This window comes from Nothobranchius furzeri, chromosome 6, assembly GCF_043380555.1.
Source record: "Nothobranchius furzeri strain GRZ-AD chromosome 6, NfurGRZ-RIMD1, whole genome shotgun sequence".
In the NCBI taxonomy this organism is placed as follows: domain Eukaryota; kingdom Metazoa; phylum Chordata; class Actinopteri; order Cyprinodontiformes; family Nothobranchiidae; genus Nothobranchius; species Nothobranchius furzeri.
The window spans coordinates 69,779,734-69,803,688 of NC_091746.1; the positions used below are offsets into that span (position 1 = coordinate 69,779,734).

At 44.7% G+C, this 23,955-nt stretch overlaps 2 protein-coding genes across 6 annotated transcripts in view; both read right to left on the reverse strand.

Annotated features, from left to right (window-relative positions):
• Window positions 1-2,501: 2,501 nt before the first annotated feature.
• On the reverse strand, window positions 2,502-18,136 carry fktn (fukutin). Of its 4 annotated transcripts, none has more exons than XM_054744623.2 (10): window positions 17,903-18,136; window positions 15,093-15,149; window positions 14,673-14,870; window positions 14,453-14,599; window positions 9,670-9,800; window positions 9,445-9,577; window positions 9,239-9,368; window positions 7,887-8,020; window positions 4,046-4,170; window positions 2,502-3,336 (listed from the first exon to the last, which is right to left on the reverse strand). In XM_054744623.2, the coding sequence occupies exons 1-10, from the start codon at window positions 18,002-18,004 to the stop codon at window positions 3,123-3,125; spliced, it is 1,371 nt and encodes a 456-aa protein (XP_054600598.1). In that variant the 5' UTR covers window positions 18,005-18,136; the 3' UTR covers window positions 2,502-3,122. The 4 variants fall into 4 exon arrangements, with proteins under 4 accessions (XP_054600598.1, XP_015798773.1, XP_015798774.1 ...); XM_015943287.3 differs by having other exon boundaries at window positions 14,673-14,873; XM_015943288.3 differs by having other exon boundaries at window positions 15,093-15,152.
• A 5,188-nt stretch (window positions 18,137-23,324) lies between these two features.
• slc31a1 (solute carrier family 31 member 1) overlaps window positions 23,325-23,955 on the reverse strand; it is an 11,996-nt gene continuing 11,365 nt past the window's right edge. For both annotated transcript variants that reach the window (XM_054744624.2, XM_015943289.3), the window contains exon 5: window positions 23,325-23,955. This exon is cut by the window's right edge and continues 919 nt beyond it. The gene's annotated coding sequence lies outside the window, so the exon portion shown is untranslated.

The window sequence follows — 23,955 nt, forward strand, 5'->3', positions numbered from 1 at the left end:
CCACCCACTTCCGGTTAAAGCACACCCAGTTCCTGTTTCGGCCCCGCCCACCCCGAGTACAGCTACAGATATTTGTGTACCTGCTCATCCCTACTGTTCACCACCAAATTCCATCATTTCTCCACATGTGGCCCAAGCGAGAAAGTCTTCAGATCTTCTGCTGTTATGATTGAATTCAGAAGGTCAACCTGACCTGATGAGTAGATAAAACGCAGTTCGACTCTTACTGAACCTCAAAGTGTAGAAAACAAAAACAATTAGTATGTTTTAGCACCTGGCTGGAGCTGCAGACACGTGCATGAACACACTCATTGTTTTATCTTCTGTTAAAGATAACTTGAACATACCAGAGCGAACGGTACTGGTTGCTGTCACCTGTTGTGATTGGTTAAAGCAGCTCGCCGGGCCCCGCCCTGTGACTGCTGCAGCTGCTGTGGGAAACGGGTAATGGCTCTTTGATGGGAAAAGGTTGCCGACCCCTGAATTAGGCCAACCACGGTGGTGCATGGGCTTTTTCAAGCTGCGTCAGTTTTGACCCAGAGGCTGCTGCTGCGCGGATCCAGATGCACTTGATCCAGTAACGTTGGTGACACGGAGCTAGGTCGGGTTTCAGGAGCTGAAGAACAGGAAAACATCCTCAGTGAATAATTCTGGTGACAGTAAGGGCGTATCTGCGCTAATTAAAAATAATAATAATACATTAAAACGTATATAGCGCTTTTTAGGACAGTCGTGCTGTCACATTCACACACTGCTAGTGATGGTAAGCTACATTGTAGCCACAGCTGCCCTGGGGCGGTCTGACAGAGGCGAGGCTGCCGTTTGGTGCCGTCGGCCCCTCTGACCACCACCAACACAGGCAAGTTGGGTGGAGTGTCTTGCCCAAGGACACAACAGCAGAAAACTCCTGGAGGGAGCTGGAATCGAACCCATCACCCTCTGACCATGAGGCAACCCGCTCTACCACCTGAGCTCCTGCTGCCCCAAGTTGCTCGTTAACACGGATTCCCTTAAATGCCGCTCTTTTAAACACGATAAACACACAGACTAACAAACGCGGACATCTCTGGTGATTCAGTTTGAACAAATTTCCATCTGCAGCCGTTTCTCCCATTAAAAACGCTCGAGCCCGACCCGCTGATCAACCAGAGGCAGAGAGAAAGAATAAACCTCCAACATCTTTATTAATGTGGACAGAAACCACAGCAATGCGTCATTTTACCTGCAGTTATCCTGACTGAGGCACACTTCCCAAATGAAAAACATGAAAAGTGATTAAATGAATCAGAAAAGTAGGAAGAAATCTTATTTCTGTTTTTACATTTTTCACTTTATTTCAAATTAGAATTTTGCCGTCGTCTTCCCCCACTTATCCGGGTCGCAGGGGCAGCATCCTAACTAGGGAGCTCCAGACCGTCCTCTCCCCAGCCACCTCCACCAGCAGGACCCCAAAGTGTTCCTGGACCAGATTGGAGATGTAACCTCTCCAACGTGTCCTGGGTCGACCCGGGGGCCTCCTGCCGGCAGGACATGCCCGAAACACCTCCCCAGGGAGGCGTCCTGACCAGATGCCCAAACCACCTCAACTGGCTCCTTTCGATCCGGAGGAGCAGCGGTTCTACTCCGAGTCCCTCCAGAATGTCCGAGCTCCTCACCCTATCTCTAAGGCTGAGCCCGGCCACCCTACGGAGGAAACTCATTTCGGCCGCTTGTATCCGCCATCTCGTTCTTTCGGTCATTACCCAAAGCTCAGGACCATAGGTGAGGATTGAGACGTAGGATTGGGATCGACCGGTAAATCAAGAGCCTGGCTTTCTGGCTCAGCTCCCTCTTCACCACGACAGATCGGCTCAGCGTCCACATCACTGCAGATGCCGAACCAATCCGCCTGTCGATCTCCCGATCCCTCCTACCCTCACTCGTGAACAAGACCCCGCCCGAGATACTTAAACCCCTCCACTTGAGGTAGGACCTCTCCCCCGACCCGGAGTTAGAATTTTGTGTTTTCATCATATGTAGCATGAATTAAATTTAAATATTCATCTTTATTCATTTTAGGACTTTAGTGTTGCTTTGTGTGGAAAATGAATCATAACACAACATAAATAGTTTATTTTTAAATACGTTCTGAGGGTTACATGTTCAATAGTTTTTATAAATATTTGTTCTGCTGGATTTCGTCTGGTTTGTGAGAATGTAAAACCAGTCATTCTGACATAAATAAACAGATGAAAAGAATATATTGATACAGACTTTAGGAAATTTGCCCATTCCTACCCAAATGAATAATAAACCAGCTTCTATCAAGGTCCTGCATGGTTTCCACGTCTCTGCTTCAGCCCACCTGGTTTACACACCTGCATTGCCTTCTCAGGATGACATCAAGTGCTGCAGAAACCTGTTAATCACTCATTCTTTTAGATCAGATGTGTGGCAGCAGGGAAACATCTAAAACATGTAGGACAGGGGAGCTGAAGACCAGGTTTAAGAAACCAACAGTATCAGAATCAGAAAGAATTTTATTGCCAGCGCTCCAGCGAACCAGAGCATAGGAACTTGACTCCACAGAACAGCCTGATCAAGGTTAGACACACACACATATGGACAAAACAGATACAGGCAGACCACGAGAGCAGCCATAACGGAAAATATGAAGGAAAACCAGAGCAGGGCTGCAGCTGCTACTGAGAGGAGCTGAAGCCTCGACCACACCGAATGCAGAATGGATACGATCCAGTTTCACATGGACCAGAGTCCAATCAGAACATTTACACCAGCTCTGGTGCGGATCCAGATGCAGCGCTCCAGAAAATTTCCACATGGAGTCTATCTTCTGCTGTTAAAGTTAAACAATTCACCTGAGAAGTTAGACATGGTTCAGCGTTAAGGAGATTTAATTATTTCATTTAATAATCAGTTGTACGCTCTACTTTTGGGCAATCGTCAACACGTTTGACGAAGGAAGTAGTCGTGGTACGAGGACACGGCTCAGGGGTCCAAGAGTCAGAACCACTGGTCTACAGAACCACCAGGTGTTCCACCGACAAACACTTTCAAAAGATAAGATTTTATTTGAAATGTTTTAGCTTACACAAGCTTTTGCATTGTTGCCCCACTTCCTCTCAGTACACTTGAATAAGCTCCGCCCATTCTTTTGAAGGCCACATCCCATTTTCTATCACATTTCTTGGGGATGTCTTCCAGTCCCAACTCCTCACTGGGACATTCCAGAAGACACCATAGTTTGCCATCACATAATCGAGTGTCTCACAAGGAACACGAACTTTGACCTCCAGAAGCTCCGCCCAGCATAGCGTGAAGGGAGCGAAAACATACCTGGAAAAAAAAAATCAACTGTAATATTTAAACAGGGCAGGGGACATTTTACACAATACACACTGGTGCAAGACCACATCTGCAGGGGTCAGAAAAGGCTCTGGCACTCCTGTTTCAGAAGGTAGAGGTGAGTCGGAGCAAAGGTTCACTTCCAACACCAGGATTTAGTCCTACTTCCTGATATCTGACATCTCTCCTCTGATTGGCTAACAACAACACCACTCCACCACTGACTGTCTGCTCTGCAACGTTGATGTTTTATCTCCACAAATAACACAAGCCTGGAGAAATTCTGCCCTGTGGTGTAGTAGCTAATGCTAACAGTTAGCTTCTACTAGCAGAGACGTACTCTGCTGTTTCCTGGACTAAACCAACAACAGCTTCCCCATCATGAGTCCAGATGGGTGAGTCCATGAATGTTAGTGACAGTGTGACATAGATCTGTCAGGATTTTCTAATCCTAGAGTTTTACGGTCTGTTTTCTATCAGAAGCTACTGCAGGAGATAGGTGTAGGAGACTAATCTGGGTAAAATCTGGGGCAGCAGAGATTGTGTCCAATCTCCTTTAGGCATAAAATAAATGATACTGGCATGAGTGTAAATAATAATATCCCTTTAGACTGTCTGTAAACCTAAAAACTAAAACTATAAAGCATGTTAAAACCAAGATGGCTGCTGAAAATAACACAGCGGTAAGAGACTTCCTTACTTGAACTTCCTGCCGCTTTTTGCTTGCGTCCCTCCGTTCCACATGACCCCTTCATGCTTGTAGAAGAAGAAAATGTCCAGTTTGACATCATCACTAAGAAAGGACAGCTCCAGACTGTCCTCCACCTGCATCCCAAAATAACACGGATTAGATTAACCTCCTTACAGTGAACACATTATTGTTACAACCAAGGGTTGTAAGTTGTTTTGTTGTAAGATGCTTTGTATGTTCATGATGTTTCTTAGTGCAGATGCCCACACCTAATTGGTGAACCAGTGGCCTGGAGAGAGTCCTGATTGGTATAACTGATGGGAGCAGACCTTTAAGAGGGATGTTAACACCACCTGCAGTTGATCCTCATTCTCTGCTCATCCCAACCTGCCACCATCCACTTAGTGTCCTGTGTTGAGTGCTGTGTAAAGACGTGTTGTTAAACTTGAGGAAAGTATGGGTGAACCTGCTATTTAATTTCTCCATTCAGTTTTCTCCTGTGTTTATAATCAGGGAGGTAAGTTTGGTTGTATTTCTTTTTATTTTAATTTGTAGGTAAGATGATTATTTAAGTTAGGGGTCTTTTGTTTGTTGTTTTGGCCTTTGGTTCACCCTGAGTTATATTTATCCTCCCTCGCTTTTAATTAATAAAGAACTTATAAATAAAAATTGTCATCGTCTTCCTCTGCTTATCCGGGTCCGGGTCGTGGGGGCAGCATCCCAACTAAGGAGCTCCAGACCGTCCTCTCCCCAGCCACCTCCACCAGCTCCTCTGGCAGGACCCCAAGGCCTTCCCAGACCAGATTGGAGATGTAACCTCTCCAAGGTGTCCTGGGTCGACCCGGGGGCCTCCTGCCAGCAGGACATGCCCAAAACACCTCCCCGGGGAGGCGTCCAGGAGACATCCTGACCAGATGCCCAAACCACCTCAACTGACTCCTTTCGATCCGGAGGAGCAGCGGTTCTACTCTGAGTCCCTCCCCAATGTCTGAGCTCCTCACCCTATCTCTAAGGCTGAGCCCGGCCACCCTACGGAGGAAACTCATTTCGGCCGCTTGTATCCGCGATCTCGTTCTTTCGGTCATTACCCAAAGCTCATGATCATAGGTGAGGATTGGGACGTAGATCGACCGGTAAATCAAGAGCCTGGCTTTCTGGATCAGCCCCCTCTTCAACACGACAGATCAGCTCAGCGTCCGCATCACTGCAGACGCTGAACCAATCCGCCTGTCGATCTACCCTCACTCGTGAACAAGACCCAGAGATACTTAAACTCCTCCACTTGAGGTAGGACCTCTCTCCCGCCCCGGAGTTGGCAAGCCACCCTTTTCCGGTTGAGAACCATGGTCTCAGATTTGGAGGTGCTGATCCTCATCCCAGCCGCTTCACATTCGGCCGCCAACCTACCCAGCAAGAACTGAAGGTCAAGAGCTGGATGAAACTAGGAGGACCACATCATCCGCAAAAAGCAGAAACGAGATTCTCCTGCCACCAAACTCGACACACTCCACACCACGGCTGCGCCTAGAAATTCTGTCCATAAAGGTAATGAACAGAACCGGTGACAAAGGGCAGCCCTGGCGGAGTCCAACCCTCACCGGGAACAGGTCCGACTTACTACCAGCTATGCGGACCAAACTCACGCTCCTCTGGTAAAGGGACTGAATGGCCCTTAACAGAAAGCCACCCACCCCATATTCCTGGAGCGTCCCCCACAGGGGGCCCCTGGCGACACGGTCATAAGCCTTCTCCAAATCCACAAAACACATGTGGATTGGCCTGGCAAACTCCCATGCCCCCCCTCCATCACCTTTGCAAGGGTATAGAGCTGGTCCACAGTTCCACGGCCAGGACGAAAACCACATTGCTCCTCCTCAATCTGAGATTCAACTATCGATCGGATCCTCCTCTCCAGTACCTTGGAGTTGACCTTTCCAGGGAGGCTAAGGAGTGTGATCCCCCTATAGTTGGAACACACCCTCAGGTCACCCTTATTAAAGATGGGGACCACCACCCCGGTCTGCCACTCCACAGGAACTGCCCCCGATGACCACGCATTGTTGCAGAGACGTGTCAACCATGACATCCCTACAACATCCATAGCCTTGAGATACCCAGGACGAATCTCATCTGCCCCCGGGGCTCCACCGCTGTGTAGTTGTTTGACTACCTCAGCAACTTCTGCACCCGAGGTTGGACAGTCCATCCCCAGGTCTCCCGGCTCTGGTTCCTCCCCGGAATGCGCGTAAGTGGGATTGAGGAGCTCCTCAAAGTATTCCTTCCACTGTCCGACTATAGCCCCAGTTGACGTCAGTTGACCCCATTCGCATACCTACTCGCTCACAGTGAGTTGCTGCCTCCCTCTCCTGAGGCGCCGGACAGTTTGCCAGAACCTCTTTGGAGCCGATTGATAGTCTTTCCCCATGGCCTCACCAAACTCCTCCCATGCCCGAGATTTTGCCTCGGCAACTGCCACTGCTGCACCCCACTTGGCTATCCGGTACCTGTCTGCTGCCTCCGGAGACCCACATACCAGCCACGCCCTGTAGGCCTCCTTCTTCAGCCTGATGGCTCCCCGAACCTCTGGTGTCCACCAGCGGGTACGGGGGTTGCCACCACTACTGGCACCGGCCACCTTGCGACCACACCGAGTAACAGCCGCCTCAACAATCGCAGAGTGGAACAAGGCCCACTCGGAGTCAATGTCCCCCACTGCTCTCAGGACGCGGTCAAAGCTCTGCCGGAGGTGGGAGTTGAAGACCGTCTAGATACATTCTTCTGTCAGGCGTTCCCAGCATACCCTCACTATGTGTTTGGGTCTGCCAGGTCTACGTGGCATCTTCCCCTGCCATCTGATCCAACTCACCACCAGGTGGTGATCAGTTGACAGCTCCGCTCCTCTCTTCACTCGGGTGTCCAAAACATACGGCCGCAGGTCAGATGATACGACTACAAAGTCTATCATCGACCTGTGACCTAGGCTGCCCTGGTACCAAGTGTACCGATGGGCATCCTTATGTTCGAACATGGTGTTCGTTATGGCCAAACTGCGGCTTGCACAGAAGTCCAATAACGAAACACCGCTCGAGTTCAGATTAGGTGGGCCGTTCCTCCCAATCACACCCCTCCAGGTCAAGCTGTCATTGCCCACGTGAGCATTGAAGTCCCCCAGCAGGACAATGGAGTCCCCTGATGGAGCACTATCTAGCACTTGTCCCAGGGACTCCAAAAAAGGTGGGTACTCTGAACTGATATTTGGCCCATAAGCACAAACAACAGTCAGGACCCGTTCCCCGACCCGAAGGTGCAGGGAAGCTACCCTCTCGTCCCCCGGGGTAAACCCCAACACACAGGCAGAGAGTCTTGAGTCTAACAAAAAGCCAACCCCAGCCCTCCGCCTCTCACCCGGAGCAACTCCGGCAAAGGAGAGTGTCCAACCCCTCTCAAGGACGTGGGTTCCAGAGACAATACTATGTGTCGAGGTGAGTCCGACTATATCTAGCTGGTACCGCTCAACCTCTGCCACAAGCTCCTGCTCCTTCACCACCAGTGAGATGATGTTCCACGTCCCAAAAACCAGTCACTGTAGATAAGTCAAACTGTGGTGTGGTACTTGGGATCTGTGGCAAAATGGGAATCCACCTTCATGTTGTGGCCTGGCCTCTTCTAGACAGGTTGTAACATTATTCACTCACTCACTTATACTCAGAGGTAGAATACCACCACACATTCATAGGGGGGCATGGCCGCTGAACTGTCTTGCTGTTATTTAACTGGAGGATGACCTGCTTTACAACCCCTTAAATAAAACATCCCCTGAAAATGAACCAGAATGAGGAACAGATGAGACCTTTCCAAACTTATGTTTGAGCGACAGGCCGGCATCTCTGAATGCAGCCACGATATCAGGCCGGAAGTCTGAGATGAAGATGCCGATGTCCACATCTTGACTGTACGAGATTATGTTGCACTGGCGAAACCATCCTGCAGGGGGCGAGAGACATCCAGACAAAGGAAGGACTTCATTTAGTCTGAACCAGTATAATACATTTTAAAATGTACGTCTCAGATGTTTGTCAAGAAGTGCAGAGACCAAACATGTCAGTTTTAAATAGTACTAAAAATCACCAGAGGTGCTGCTGAGCACGATGTGCTGCCGATCTGGGAGCGCCCTGTGCGAGCCTCAAAAACTAAACAAAGAACCGCGGTGAGGTTAGGTGGGTGTTCGACGTTTACTAGTGGTTCACTACGGTCAGTGATGAGCTTTGACGCCGTGGACTTCACCAGAGAAAGGTGGAGACCAGCTGTGTTCCCAGGACCAGCTCATGAAAACTATTTCTAGTTATTTGAGAACGCATAAAAACATCTACCGCTTCCAGCTTCATTGATTAAAAATTTATCCTGAGCTCTGTTACTAAACTAGACCAACGCGACACCACAGTTTTAACAGTTCAACCCTAACCCTCCGCTGCAGCAGAGGGCATCAGGTACTGATAAAGACAGAAGGTACCAGAGAATATGAGCGGACATGAACGATCATGTGTTACCTACGTGGTTTGAGAAAGTTACTGTGGTCAGGACACAGCGGATGAAAAATCAGGACTCTGCCGTTTTCTGCCTCTCTGCTCAAAAGAAGTCCCAGTGCACCGGGACTTTGTATAAATAATGTAATTTAGGTAGGAACAGGATATTTTTGATACTCCCCTTTGGAGTGTAAGTTGGGGGCTTCTAGGGGAGCCCGTCGGCCTTTCAGGGGAACCGGGCTCCCCTTAGCTCTCCCGTAATTTGAACCCTGGATCAGGAGGTAATGAACATCAAACCATGTGATCAGATCTGGACATCCCTAATCTAATAAAATTTATTTGTTTATCTAAAAGAACAAAGCTTGATTCTTTATTACACAGATTTACAAATACATGAACAAAGATAATCAGCCATGCTGGAGGTTATGTGGCCAAACAAATTCGTAAAAACATTCCACCTGTTTGTAAGGTGGTACAGACACCAACAGGTAAAGGACCCGGCTGTTACTCGTGGAGCAGCGGCTAAAGTCTGACTGCTGCTGGGAAACGGTTGTAACGAAAACCCGGCTCGAGGTAGAACCTCGCACACCAACAGAATGGGAGGAAGTTATGAAAGAAACAAAGACCGACAGCACATCTGCCATTTACCTGCTGCATGTTAATAAAAAGAGCACATTACCCAGACAGGTGCCGCTGCTGATCCAGAACGGAACGTGGAGCACAGCGAGAGTCTGAGCCGCCACGGAAAGCAGCAACTTCGCTTTCCTCCGAAAATCATGAGCTGCAGCTGACGAGTCATCAGGGTAGAGCTGCATTAACACATACGGACAAGGTCACATGACTAACGTTTAACTGCTTTTGCTTTAAAGCTAAGTAAACAAGAACCTGCAGAAAACGGCGTGCATCCTGGTGACGGCACTCCAGGAAGCGAGCGTGTTGATGCTGCATCAGGAAGTTGGAGATGTTTTGAGGGAGTTGAACATCCAGACCATCAACTACGGTGAGTATGAGCTCTAGCCTGGAGAAAGTCACACACACAGAGACATTCACTCATTCATCCCCTCCCAGATGCTACAATCACATGACCCCACACACTCGGCCTGATCCAACCTGTCGTACGCGCCAGCGTGCTGCCCATAATCCAGAAGTTGGAAGGGTGCAAACTTTTGGTCCATGTTGGCATTAAGTCGCACAGCTCCATGCCACAGGTAGTTCCCACTGCGTTCGTACAGGAGCACCACCTGCACAAAGATACAGATGCACTGAAAAGCTACAACCTTGGAGAACACGAGTCATCCAAGGAAGAAAATGAGTGAAGCTGAGGCCCTGCGGAGTGGTTACCGTCATGTTTAAAGCAAGAAAACCTCTAAATTTCCAATTCTCGCGCTGCTCTGGGTGGCTGCTTGTTGGAGTGGCTCTGTTAACTACATGTAAGTTTGCCTTTTTTGGACATTTTTTCTTCTAGCTTCTTAAGAATAACTATTTTTTTGGACCTTTTACTTTTCTGTTTCTGGTGCTGTGAAGTGTAGAGGATTTTTACTGCTATTTTTTTATTTTTATTTTTTCACATTTTGAGCATGTGATATGATGCGTAACCATGGCAACAAGCTGATTTACAATCGGGAGCAGCTGACTAACATTGGAAAGGCTGAACTTTTACCTCAACTGAAGCCAAAAATCCCAAATGAGCTAAAACAAATGAAGCATAGATGCAGAGCTGGAGCAAAATGGAGACAGAGAAAGGGGAAATTCAAACCATCTCTATCATCAATCATAATGGGCAATGTGAGATCACTGGCCAATAAGATAGATGAACTCCAAGCCCTTTCAGGGCCTCAGCCAGAGTATTGGCAGTGCAGTAAGTGTTTCACTGAGACGTGGCTGCAGGACCATATCCCCGATTCCAGCATCTCCCTGCCAGGATTCCTGACTGAACGAGCAGACAAAGATCTGAAGAGGAGCGGGAAAAGAAAAGGAGGTGGAGTGGCAGTGCTTGTCAATGTAATGATCAACGCTACATCAACAACAGATGGTGCCATCCATGCCATGTTTCAGTGAAATGTCGTCTCTGCAGCCCAGATGTTGAACTCTTGGCGGTAAGTTGTCGCTAAGCTACAAACCCAGCACCCCAATGCATTTGTGGCTATATCTGGTGATTTTAATCATGCCTCGCTCTCTGCTACACTTCCAACATTTCAACAGTTTGTCAGCTGCTCCACCAGTGAAATCAAGACATTGGATTTGTGTTATGCAAATGTAAAGAATGTAGGGCTGCACAATATATCAAAAAATTATTGTCATCGCGATAACAGGACATGCGATAGGCCCATCGCAAAGCAAGTCAAAAACGGCGATAAATGTTTGGTTCAAACATTTCCATCCGTGTCATACATCAACTTTTTGTAAACCAGCTCTGTTTTTTACGCGGAAGTATTATTTGACCAATCAAATGTAGCCCTTCTGATATGCGGCCAATCAGATGGGTCCGTTCACGTAATACGCCCGCCCCCTATGTAGACAGGATGGGTGGAACGCAACACCCGAACCGAGTTAACGGCACCGTTTCCTTGTTCGTCATGCTGGCTCAGAGCAATGAACGCACTTTGTGCTGAGGTTTCTGGAATCAGCGCTGCTTTCAAACATGAACGTGAGTCCGCTCGGTGTCATTAAGCAGCTGATAATAACCGGGCTGACTCCGACAAGTGCCGGTGAACCAACCCACCTTCATGTCGCTAGTGTTCCACCGGGTGGTGATGTTAGCCCCAGGCTCCGGTTAGCTTCCAGCTAAAAGGCTACAGCACTCTCCTCCCAGTCCCACCCTGCTAAAGAGGGCCTGGAAAAGTTCCCCCACACATCAAAGTGATTTTTCATTTATGAGCTTTTATAACCTTGTTAATCAGGATAGTTGATTGGCTGGTGCACGTAAACTGTCAGTCAGAAGCTCTGCTAGCCGGTTATCTTAAGAGGAGCTAGTTCAATTTGTTAGCTTGTTATCAGAATCATAGTTGCAGTTTCATCATCTGAGCTGCTTTTTAAGATCTAGGTAAACTTGTTCAATTTGGGGTTAAAAACAAACGTTTTCACATATTTTCCATGTAGTTTTTTTGCCAGTTCCTCTTCTGAAAGGTAGACAATTGTTTTTCTCTTTCCCTCAGAAAATCTTAATATTCTCCTAGCTTGGCCCAGCACAGTTCACTTCCCAATTACAGCAACAGCCTTATATCATAACCACATAAGTGGAGAAAATGTTCAGTAGCAATGAGAGAATTTGCTGTTGCATTTAAGTGATGATAACTATTATTTAACATTTAAACTTATTTTCTGATTTTTTTTATTTATTCCAAAAACCCTGGTAAGGGATGTTTTTCTGTATTTGGAGCATCAGAAAGTTTTATGGTGGAGGTGATGTTTTAAAGTCAATGAGAAACTGCATGCATGCAGTTTGTTGTTTTGCTGCTAATACAGTAGCAGGTGCAGCTGCATATTTTTTCAATAAAAATGTTATGTTGTTCATGCATTAGTTTATTTTTCTTTGAACCCAGAGCAGAAGTCACACGCCAGACAACATCAACACTGCATACTTTAGTATTTGTTCATTTATCGTGAGTAATATCAATATCGCAATATTAAGCACTGTTATCGAATATCGCAGGTTTTCCTAATATCGTGCTGCCCTAAAAGAATGCATACATGTCCAAAACAAGACCTCCTATGGGACAATCAGATCACAATCTTGTTTTTCTCTGCCCAGAACACAAACCACTTGTTCAGAGGCAACCCGTGACAAGAAGAACTGTGAGAAAATGGTCACAGGACGCTGAAGAAGCCCTGCAGGGTTGTTTTGAGAACACAGATTGGATGACTCTCTGCCAAGGATATGAAGAGGACATCAATGCCATGACTGGATTTGTCACTGACTATATAAACTTCTGTGTGGACAACATCATGCCCACCAGAACAGTGAGATGCTTCGCTAATAACAAACTCTGGATCACCAGTGAACTGAAGAATCTGCTAAATGAGAAAAAAAGAGCCTTCAAGGAGGGAGACAGGGAATTATTGAGGAGTATACAGAAGCAACTGAAGATCAAGATCAGAGACAGCAAAGAGGCATACAGGAAGAAGCTGGAGAACAAACTACAGAGGAACAATATCAGAGATGTCTGGTCAGGGATGAAGAAGATCACAGGCTTCAAGCAGAGGAAGCATTGCACAGATGGCAGCCTGGACACAGCCAATGAACTGAACAAGTTCTTCAATAGGTTCAGTTCAGGAACAAACCCAGCATCCTCCTTGCCTGTCCCCAGCCAATCAGACATCCCATCCTCCTCTAATCCAACATTTTCCTGTCACACGCCAGCTCTGTTGCCCTCTAACGCAGTCATGGACTCTTCTGGTTCTAAAAATCTGTCTTCAACCAAGTCAGGAGATGCTGCTGCCCCATTTACCTCCCCCTCCCACCTATCTGTCTCTAGAGATCAGGTGAAGAGGCAGCTGGAGAGACTGAACAGGAACAAGGCTGCAGGTCAAGATGGTGTCAGCCCCAGAGTACTGAAGGCCTGTGCAGAGCAGCTCTGTGGGATTCTGCAGCACCTCTTCAATCTCAGGTTGACTTGATAACTTTTGAACTCATAGCAGCACAATGTGTGTTGAAGGCAGAGAGCCTCGTAAGGTCTCAACGGGTCCAAAAATTCAACTCGAACCAAAATGACCCGACAGACTTGAACCCCGAACCCCTTCCGGATGCAGAGCTCCCAAGCCTCAAGCATGGATGTAGTTTTGGGGGGGATGGGAGGGACATGTCCCCTCCACTTTTGTCCCCTTTAGTTTTTACCGTCCAAAAAAAAAAAACATTACGCTGTCATTAACAGGCACTGGTTGAGCACTAGGACCAAGCAGAAAACAACCGCTTGTATTGAAGCCTGTTAGTTTTCATTGTCGTCTCTTATTTGTCGACAAAAGTGACAATTTGGGAGACTTTAAAAAGCTGTTAAAAACAAACGCTTTCTCCTTGGCTTTTAGAGGTTGTCTTTGTTCCTTGTATTGACATTGTTCTTCTTATCGCTTGACTTTTATCCTTGCTTTTATGATAATGTTTTATTGCTATTTTATTGTCCTGATCTGACTGAACGGTTTTATTTTTGCTGTACAGCACTTTGATGCAGCTCTGTTGTTTTGTAAAGGGCTTTATAAACAAATTTGATATTGACAATCAATATTTGTCATAATTTAATCTTTATAGAAGTACAAATTTAAGTTTTTGTTTTGTTTTGCAAAATTTCATTCATCAAGAAAAAAAAAGGAAAATATTTCGTCAATGAAATTAACGGGGGAGGCCGCTGCTGGCTGATTCTACCCACAAATCAGAGGCTCCCTCTGTAGGTAGGCGGGAACTTCAAGCCAGCCAATAGTTAGCAGAGGATGTGTTGGGTCATCTCCACACTAAGCTGACTGCCAATGAGCAGGTCTGCAAAAAAACAAGTCCGCTAAGCATGACAAATGCATGGATTACACAGATGAACACAGTTAACCTGCCAGGGCCAACCCACATGTGTACCATTAGGACCTCCCCAGGGGTAGGTGGACCAAGGGGCTGGAGAGAGGGAAAGTCTAGGTGTGGCGGCCTAGTCTGCTGTCCCAAGTAAGCAGAGGAAAATGGATGAGTGGATCATTCTGGAGTCCCTGACTGAGAAATGCTCTATATTAAATACAGGTCACTGATCCTTTATCATGGATCTATTCAATGTTTTATAGATGAGGTCCCAGCTCATTATAGAAGAAAAAGGGAACGCTGTAAACTGGTTGTTTCTAAGTGGTTACCAGGTGTGCTAAAACTGTTGCTTAGCATTAGCAATGTTCTGCATGTGTAATAATGATTTTCAGCACTACCCACATGGATGGTGTAACCATGGAGACGAAACAGAAAGTGCAGGGGAATCTCCCTCCCGGACAGGGTGTCCAGACTGGCCAATCGCGGGTCCTCTCCTTGCAGCTCGAGCAACTCAAAGCCTCTTTGCTGGGCAGCCAATAGGAAGCCAGGCTGATGAACAGACACAAAACAATGTTTACTTTGGAACTCCTGTTGTTTCTGTGGACCTGAATTCATCACTCACATCATACTTCCACAGGTTGGCATACAGAGCAAATGATGTAACTGGCTGGCCAGTGCACAGGAAGATGCATTGTGGATCATGAGGCATCTGGTTATGCTGCTGCAATGCATCTTGGGAGAGCAGCGTCAGTGCCCTGATGTCAGCAAGGAAAAGCGGCAGCCTGAAGTGCTGCGCCAATGACAGGAACTTCTTTAGCAACTGCTGCAGAAACAAAACAGTTTGGTTACCAGGGCAACAACAGAGCAGCTCACTTTGGTTTGTTCCTGTCACTGAAATGTCGAACAGATCGGTAGGGTAAGGTCTGGTTCTGACGGACCACATGGGACAGAAACACCTGGTCTCAGATTTAAAGGACCATTTCAACCATAATCTCAGATAAGGGTGTTCAGAAAGTTTGGATCAGAGCATATTCCAACTTACCCATTGGACATCGCTGGAGGTCACATGACCTGCTGGGTTCAGGATGTGAAAACCAGTCTGCTACAGACAAAACAGACAGAACTTCACTCACTTAGGTGGCAGTCTGGGATTTTTCTCTGGATCATTCATTTCTACATTGTTTGAAATGCTCTTCACATACTGATGGCAACAGATTTGTGTGTGTGGTGTGTGTGTGTGTGTGTGTGTGTGTGTGTGTGTGTGTGTGTGTGTGTGTGTGTGTGTGTGTGTGTGTGTGTGTGTGTGTGTGTGTGTGTGTGTGTGTGTGCTGCAGTTAAACTCTGAAAAGACTGAATGTCTGATCATTGCCCTGAGAGCATGGTTCTCCTGATTAGTCTAAAACTTGTTGGCAAAAGGAGATCTGAGGCACTCAGGAGATACAAAAATAAAAAGCCTTTATTAGTACATGGCTCAAATGGTTAAAAACATAGATGCCGACGTGTTTCAGCCCACAGGGCCTTCGTCAGGGTTCAAAAAGCAAAGTTAGCCCCGCTTTGTTAAAAAAATCCGGACTTCTGAACGGCTCTTTCAGCTAAATGCCTTTCGAATGAACATCTCCCGTTAAAGAGCCATTCATCTCACAAATAGACAGTGAACATTGCGTCATCAACTGCAACTTCCCAAATAGGGATGCTGGTCACTGTTTGTGCTACATCACTGCTTGCTTTTAGTACCCCTAGTGTCTCCTCGCTGTGTGTTTTAAAGACCTTAATCTAACAGCTGAAATGTCTCCCCAGCCTTTATTAGTGTCTACATAAGTGATTCATCACTAAATTAAAAAAAAAATCAACTTTGTTCATGATCTGAAACATGCTGGAGGCAGACAGCAGCGCCAGGTATGTCAGCTCCAACAGACTGGACCAGCATTCTGATTCTGATGTGGGGAGTGAGTGACATTTCATATTAGGGGCTGCATGACTTAACTTTTTCTATAGTCCACCGTCAAGTAATGAAAATCGAGTCGACTTCGACTAGTCGTTGACGTCATACACCTGAAGCAGCTAAAACTGACAATGGGTGACCAAGCGTTTTTTTCCAACGCATGGGGGATTTTCAGGGGGGCCTTGGTTTGCTGGAGTTTTTGACAATTAAAATTGCGCCCACATTTTCTAAGTTAAACATCTCTTTTGACAACGGTAGTTTCTGCATCCTGCTTCAGCCCTCTCCCCCCTCCCCCTGCACAGTGGCTGCAAACTCACTGATGCGCCTGCAGCCTCTCACGTGTTCCTGCTGCTCTAAAAATTAAAATAAATATTTCATTTTCTGTTCCTCACTTCTGATTACCTTCAATGGTGTCTGTCTGTTGCAACCACCAGGTACAAAAACTAACTTGTTTTTATTTGACTATTTTTCTGTCCTGCCTGTTTATTATCTTCCTGCATCTCCTCTCAATCCTAAAGAGAAACTGCTACCTGGGTTCATATATATTCACCTCATGAGTTACCTTTGAACTGCAGTTCTAAAAGAGCTACCGACCGCAAAAACAGCGGAGTGTATACTGCACGCCGGCCGCACCGGTGAGGTGCGTCACCGGAGGACAAAACAGGTGATGCGCTCCGCTCCACAGCAGCGAAACGCATCAGGCACAAATGAAAGACAGAAAACATAGAAGGAAATGAGCCGACATGAAGGATCACGTGTTAAATTAGTTTTTGAGGTGGCGACACCTGATTTGATAACGTTACTGTGGCCGTGCTCAGGACGCAGATGTCTGGAGCGCGTCAACAATCAGAGCTTTGCATGTGCAAGCTGGCTAAGGTTAGGATAGGGGTGAGGGGAAGGTTAAATTGCAAGAGGGTAAAGGTCACAATTTGGTTAAATGTCTGTTTTACGGCGGGCGTCAGATACCGACGCTCTGACACAGCGCGACACCTCCCATCACGCAGGGGCTCGTCACCTGCTGTCTTTTCCGAGGACTGCATCTTGATGGTCATTATCACGTGACAGCGACTAGTCGATGACAGGCATAAAAAGTCACTACGGAGCTGAGCAAGTCTGTTCCATTTAACCGTTTTCTTTGACCACGGAAGGACAGTGTCCTCGTAAGCAAAGCGCCTTGACATTGAGAAAAACCCACTATCTTGAACCGGACAATGACAGGATACCACAGAACAGCGCTACGCCCTCTGTTGTTCTGGCGGGGAATTGCTTTGCAACACTCCCCAGGAAACGGAGAAATACGAGGGCAAATTGTCTCCACTGCGTGTCTCTCCATTGTAGAGCTGACGGAGAAGTATAAATTAGGCTCAAGGCGGATGCTTTACCACTTGAATCATCTCTTTGACATGTGTAGGTTGTCGCCCAGTGGAGTTACATCTGATTCACAGCATGCTCTATGTTGGACTGCATTTAATAAATTGCCAGATGAACATAACCCCAAATAACTGTAGCCACAAATGTATCTGAATGGATTCTACAGCAACACTTTTTGGTCGTGGACATGACGCTGCCATCAGACCAATATTTGCTGGGGTGCTTAATGTTGAACTACATGTAACTAATTGTCAAAATAACAATAATGCATGTAAATGTAGACATGTACAAAAATATATGAAGGGAGTGCCGTGGACACCACGTTACTTCGGACAAATATTTACTGTATGCTATATGTAACTAATTGTCAAAACAACAATAGTACATGTAAATATAGACATGTACAAATATATCTGAAGGGAATTTTCTGTTACGTATGTTTTAACTAACTTAAGACATTGGAGCGCGACCATTTTCGGCCGTGGACCCCACGCTGCTGTTGTTTGCTGGGTTGGGATATGGCCTGAGGGGCATCTTACCTTACTGACGTACTTCCGGTAGTAGTGTAGCTGGAAGAGCAGAAACGCGCAACTGCCAACGAGCAGCAGCAACAATACGAAGTTCCGGTTCACGCGAGGCATCCGGTTTCGTTATGCTCATGACGTCAGAATCTGCAACCTGCAATACGCTCAAATAAGACGTTTAGAATGTGTAGAGCGGCGGGAGAAATGCCGATCCGTTCGTCGCCATCTTTCAAATCCAGGCTGTCAGCGCTGCCCTTTTCCGGTTCACCCTTCACAATAAAAGTCCAGTCAGTTTAAGAAACTTTGCGGTAAAATTGAAGCGTCCATGATTTCCAGATATCTATAATTATATTTCCTGGTAAGAATTAACATCCCAGATATCCGTAATAACATTCCTACTATCCACAATAAACATTTCAGGTATCAGGAATTCTTCCTAGGACAAATGACGTCACATTTCCTGTTTATGTGTATTGGGTTAGGGTTTGGCGCCTCCTATAGTGGATAGGAGACAGGTGTTGATTACAATTTCTGGCTCTCAATAGGGATAGGAGAAATGAAACAAAGGACATCAACAATATCAAAGTAGAAAGCATGAAGTTATTTGTTTCTGGGGAGATTGTAGTTCTGCCTATCTAAATTTTACATTGTACTAGAATAAATGCATGTTTGGGTGTCCAAAATGAAACTACAGACATCAGGAATAGAGTTTTAATTTGACCGATCTAAAATAAGAGTTTTACTAGTAACAGCTGAATTAGAGCTGTCTGAAATGAGAGTTTCTCCTGTCCAGTGTTCATTCTTGACAGGCAGAATTTTGGATAGGAGGCGCAAGAACCCCAGTACACACGAATGGGAAACGTGATGTAATTTGCCCTGGGAAGAATTACATATCAGATATCTGTAATGTTAATTCTGGGTAGTAGCTGAGGCGTGGACTCGAGTCACATGACTTGGACTCGACTCGGACTTGAATGCCAATGACTTGCGACTTGAATCGACTTGCGTCTGTTGACTTGATGACTTGAGCATATTTGATATTTTAGCACAAAAGTGGCACGACATGGACATAAATCATAAATCGTTCTTCGTTCTGGGTTTGATCTTGTACTGCTAAAAGCAGCAGCACTTTGTTTACAATCAGTTTCAGTTGCACTTCCTGCTGTTTGAGCAAATAAACGAAGCTTTAAGAAGCTTTATTTCTGGAATTTATTTATTATCTTTGTCATTCAATTTAAGTTGGACAGATGACTTGATCTTTGACTTGACTTGCACTTCCACATCAATGTCACTGGACTCAACTTGGACGTGGTTGTCTTTGATTTAATTAGAGATCCACTAGGATAAATACAATAAAGTTTATCTCACCAAATAGAATATTTACTAAGACATCACAATAGAACTGTAGACACATTATTGTGTGTGTGTGTGTGTGTGTGTGTGTGTGTGTGTGTGTGTGTGTGTGTGTGTGTGTGTGTGTGTGTGTGTGTGTGTGTGTGTGTGTGTGTGTGTGTGTGTGTGTGTGTGTGTGTGCTCTGTCTTCTCCATCCCCAGTGAGTCGTGGAGGATGGCTGCTTATACTGAGCCAGGATCCTCTGGAGGTTTCTTCCTGTTAAAAGGGAGTTTTCCTCTCCACTGTCGCTGCATGCTTGCTTAGTATGAGGATTGCTGTATAGTCACTGACACTAGTCAGTGACTTGATGCAATTTGTTTATAAACAAATGTGAGATCTTACCCTTAAATGATTGTACTATTTCTAACACTTTTAATATTCCTGTTAAATCCAATGTCAAATATTTGGGTGTGTATATAACCAAGAATAAGAATGATTTAGATAACCTTAATATTTGGGAGAAAATTCAAACCTGTAGAACTCATTTAAATAACTGGGCTCAGAGAGACTTATTGATTCTAGGTAGAATTTTTCTTACCAAAATGGAAAGTATCTCCAGGCTAGTATACCCTGCATATGCAATAGGAGTGTCTAAATCAGCAATCAAAGCTATCAACCAGCTAAACTTTGATTTTATATGGAAACGCAAAACCCACTATATTAGGCAAGGTAATTTAGTCAAACGTTTTGAAGATGGAGGTTTGCAAGCTAGTGAATTTGACAGCTTAAACAGCACCTTAAAAATAAATTGGCTTAGGTCTTTTTTAAGAAGTCAAAATAGCCTTTGGTTTCACATTCCAAGCAAAATATTCTCAGATCTAGGTGGATTTAATCTCTTACTTAGATGTGACTTTGACATAAAAAAAACTCCCCCTAAAGCTCTCTTCCTTCCACCCGCAAGTTTTATTATACTGGAAATTAATATACAAACATAACTATAGCCCACACAACACTCCCCTATGGAACTGTCATAACAGTTGGAAACAAATGAATCTTTATGGGAAAATGGTACGATAAGGGCATCTGGTCAGTGATGCACTTGTTAAATGATAGAGGTAAAATTTTATTAGAATATTTTACCGCCAATTATGATCTGCAAATAAATAACAAAGAATTTCAAAAAATTACTAAGGCTATCCCTCAAAACATTCTATGTACAGCATATAATCTTTTTTAAAACCCTGACTATAGATCCCCTGATCTCCCTGAACTGTTGGTAAATGGGCATAACATAACAGCTAACAGTCTAAAAAACTCCCAAATTAGGGAATTATTTACTAATGTTTTTTTCCCTTATATATCCAATCCAAATTCCATCTCACATCTGTTCTCTGGTGATCAATAGAAAGAGATCAGAAAAATTACCTAAAACTTCCCATTCCTCCCAAAGCGAAGGAGGTCCACTACAAAATCCTCTCTGGTGTTTACCCTTCCAAAGAATTTCTCAGACGTCGCTTCGCTATTGATGATGATTGTTGTTCTTTTTGTAATGGGGATATTGAATCAACAGAACATTTATTTTATGACTGTATATTCTGTAAAGCCCTGTGGAACGATGTGCACTACTGGCTCTTTCCTAAGATCCCAAACTTACCTGAATTTTCTAAAAACGATATTATGTTTGGTTCTCTAAGAAAAGAAGCTTGAAGATGTTTTAAATGTAATAATTATTATGGGCAAATTCTTCATTCACAAATGTTGTTTTCTGAAAACAAAGCCGTCTTTTTTTACTTTTCACAAAGAACTCTGCCTCCTTTTCTCATCTGTTAAATTTATGGACAAAAAACAAGCTCTGGATTTGAATCATATGATTGTTGAACTAGATCTGTTAGAAAGCCCCTAAGGTATAACTTTTTTTATGTTTTCTTTAATTATCTGTCTTTTTGTTCATTTGTTTGCTTATTTGTTCTGTTTGGGGTTTGTTTTTATTTTATTTATTTATTTGTTATTGTTTGTACTTCCTGTTCATTATCCTTCTTCTATATGTTGGAATTCAGCCTGTTCTGATACTATCTCATGTTGGTAAAACTCATTCTTTGTAGAGACTGCCATAATTGTTGTACATTATATTTTGTGCAAATAATAATAAAAAAAAGTTGTTTTCCTGTTAGCTTGCCAGTGTTGCTCAATTGAGTTCATTTTTATTTATGTTCGGGTACAAACCATTTTTGAAGGCTGAACACAAATAAATAAAGGCCCTGTTTATCTCTACCTCCGCCTTGGTTCCTTGTTGTGACCAGGCCCGCCTGGGGATCTGGTTGTGGGTGTCTAAGCCTTGCTCTCGGTCACAAGTGGCGTTGTTGGCAGGATCCATCGAGTACTGTCAAGTAGGTCCATGGATGTGAAGTTAGTAGCACCCTGCGCGGGAGCACGAGGACGTGCTTGTGGAAAGAGGGGGGAAGATGTGGCAGTGTGAGCGTCCTGTCACAGTGTCCCGATTGATCATGCGCCCTGGCTACTTGGCCAAGGGGGTGTCCCTTTTGTTGACTGGTCAGCGCGTATGACTCTCACCTGGGAGACTGGGGATCGAATCCCGTCCGGGCCCTCGTTTATCCACCTTGCCACAACAATTAAGAAGTAAGGACTTGTAGGCTACCAACAGGGCAGCCACATCGGTGACTACGTCACCATCACAAGCCGAGTGTTGAAACTGAATTAGGCAGGTGCATAAATTTGGGCACCACAAAAAATAAATTAACTCAGTATTTAGTTGATCCATCTTTTGCAGAAATAACAGCCTCTAAATACTTCCTTTAGCTTCCAGTGAGAGTCTGGATTCTGGTTGAAGGTATTTGGGACCATTCGTCTTTACGAAACATCTAGTTGATTCAGGTTTGATGGCTTTAGCATACCTCAAGCTGCCGTTAGTGCTGTGGGTGGAGAAATGGTTTCCTCTGCATCACTCTCTCATACAGCATCTCCTTGTGTACAGTGCACTGAATAGTTGAACGATGCGCCGTGACTCCATCTGCAGCAAGATTATGTTGGTCTTGGTGCTGGTCTGTGCGTTGACTCTGATAGTTCTCACCATTCTTAGCTTCTGTTGAACCCTAACCCACTTCCTCAGTATGTTCCTAACTGTGGAATCAGACAGCTTAAGTCTCTGAGACAGCTTTCTGTATCCTTCCTCTAAACCATGATGGTGAACAATCTTTGTCTTCAGCTCATGTGAGTTGTTTTAAACCCCCCATTTTGCTGCTCTTCAGAGGGAAACCTAAAATTAGCCCCCTTAGATACTCTCTCATAACTGCATTCACATGTGTATGGAGGTCAAGGGTCACTGAGCTTACCAAACCAATTCCGAGTTCCAGTAATTAGGTCTAAAGGTTTTGGAATCAATAAAATCACAAGAGTGCTCACACGTATACACCTGCCTATCACACGTATACACCTGCTTATCACACGTATACACCTGTCTAATTCTGTTTATTGCACACTATAAATCATAATCCTGTAAACTTTGTTTCACTTCTCAAACATCACTATGTGAGTTTTCCATGTCAGATATTTAACTGAAACGTTTTATTGTAACAACCAACAATTTATACAGTAAAATCATGAAGATTAACAAACTTTTGCATCCTGTATGTCTGTGACTGAGCTGTTTGTCATTTACCTTATTTCATTTGTTTTTAATTGGCTTATCCTAATATTTCTGAATATTTTAATATGTCATTTGTTATCTTTTAGGGTCGGTCCTATAAAAAAGTATCCTTACTGCTACATATTGATTCAGTGTTATTTGCTAACAGCAGATTAATGCTTTCATATCTATACTCTGTACAAGAGTGAGTAACCAAATGTGTGTTAACAAACAGCATTAAATCATATGTTCTATATCTTTCTTATTATCCAATTTCCCCAGTTTGATTTCACTAAATCCTCCTCGGACCTGATGGTGACTGTTTGATGTCTGAAGCAGGTCTGTTTGTTCGTGTTGATGATCCAGAGTTGGTCATAGCGCTCCTCAGGGCTCGGTCTAATGCCACCAACATTTTAGGTTTTTGCTTTACATCATGTTGTGGTGAACAAATGGGTCAAGACTCAACTTCACATTACATTTATTTTGTTAAACACGATTCCAGCATTTGTCACATAAAAATTTTCTTCAGACGCAAAACATTTATAAAACGACCAAATGCCACCTGATGCAGTCAACACACCTGGTGACAGTTTGCTGTGGTCACTTTAACCTCTGCAGATCAGTTCATAATATTAACTTGGTTTACATGACAGAAGATAATTACCTTAATAAAGAGTGTATTCAGACAGGATGAGTGTTTGAGAAAATAAGGTCAAAAGAAAACAGCTGAGTCTCAGATTAAAAAAGCTCCAGAATCAAGTAAAACTAATCTAATTCAAGTTGAATAGGCATTTGGTTTAAAAATGGCTCCTTTCTTTCTGAGAGGAAACTGAGGATTACACGTTGATCTAGAAAGCAACTTTCAACAATCAGTTCTCTGACTTAGTGTTCTTTCTTGGGTTTACTATAACATTTTGGGGGCTCCTCCGGGATCAAACACTGCTTACTTCATTAAACATGGTCAATCAGAAGCACACTGAGCCGAGCTGAAGCCTAGTTAAAATATCTACATCATTTAAAACAGAAATAAATCCAGCTACTCAGTCCCTGAATTCTCATTGGTCCAGAATGTAAACTCTGCCTACCTCACAG

Excerpts from the sequence above, each read along its gene's own strand:
- fktn (XM_015943286.3), bottom strand. The coding sequence starts at position 18,004 with ATGCCTCGCGTGAACCGGAACTTCGTATTGTTGCTGCTGCTCGTTGGC. Across the intron at positions 4,171-7,886 it reads TCAAACATAAGTTTGGAAAG|GTGGAGGACAGTCTGGAGCT; the intron begins GTCTCATCTGTT and ends TTTGGGATGCAG. Across the intron at positions 3,337-4,045 it reads AAAAGCGGCAGGAAGTTCAA|GTATGTTTTCGCTCCCTTCA; the intron begins GTAAGGAAGTCT and ends TTTTTTTTCCAG.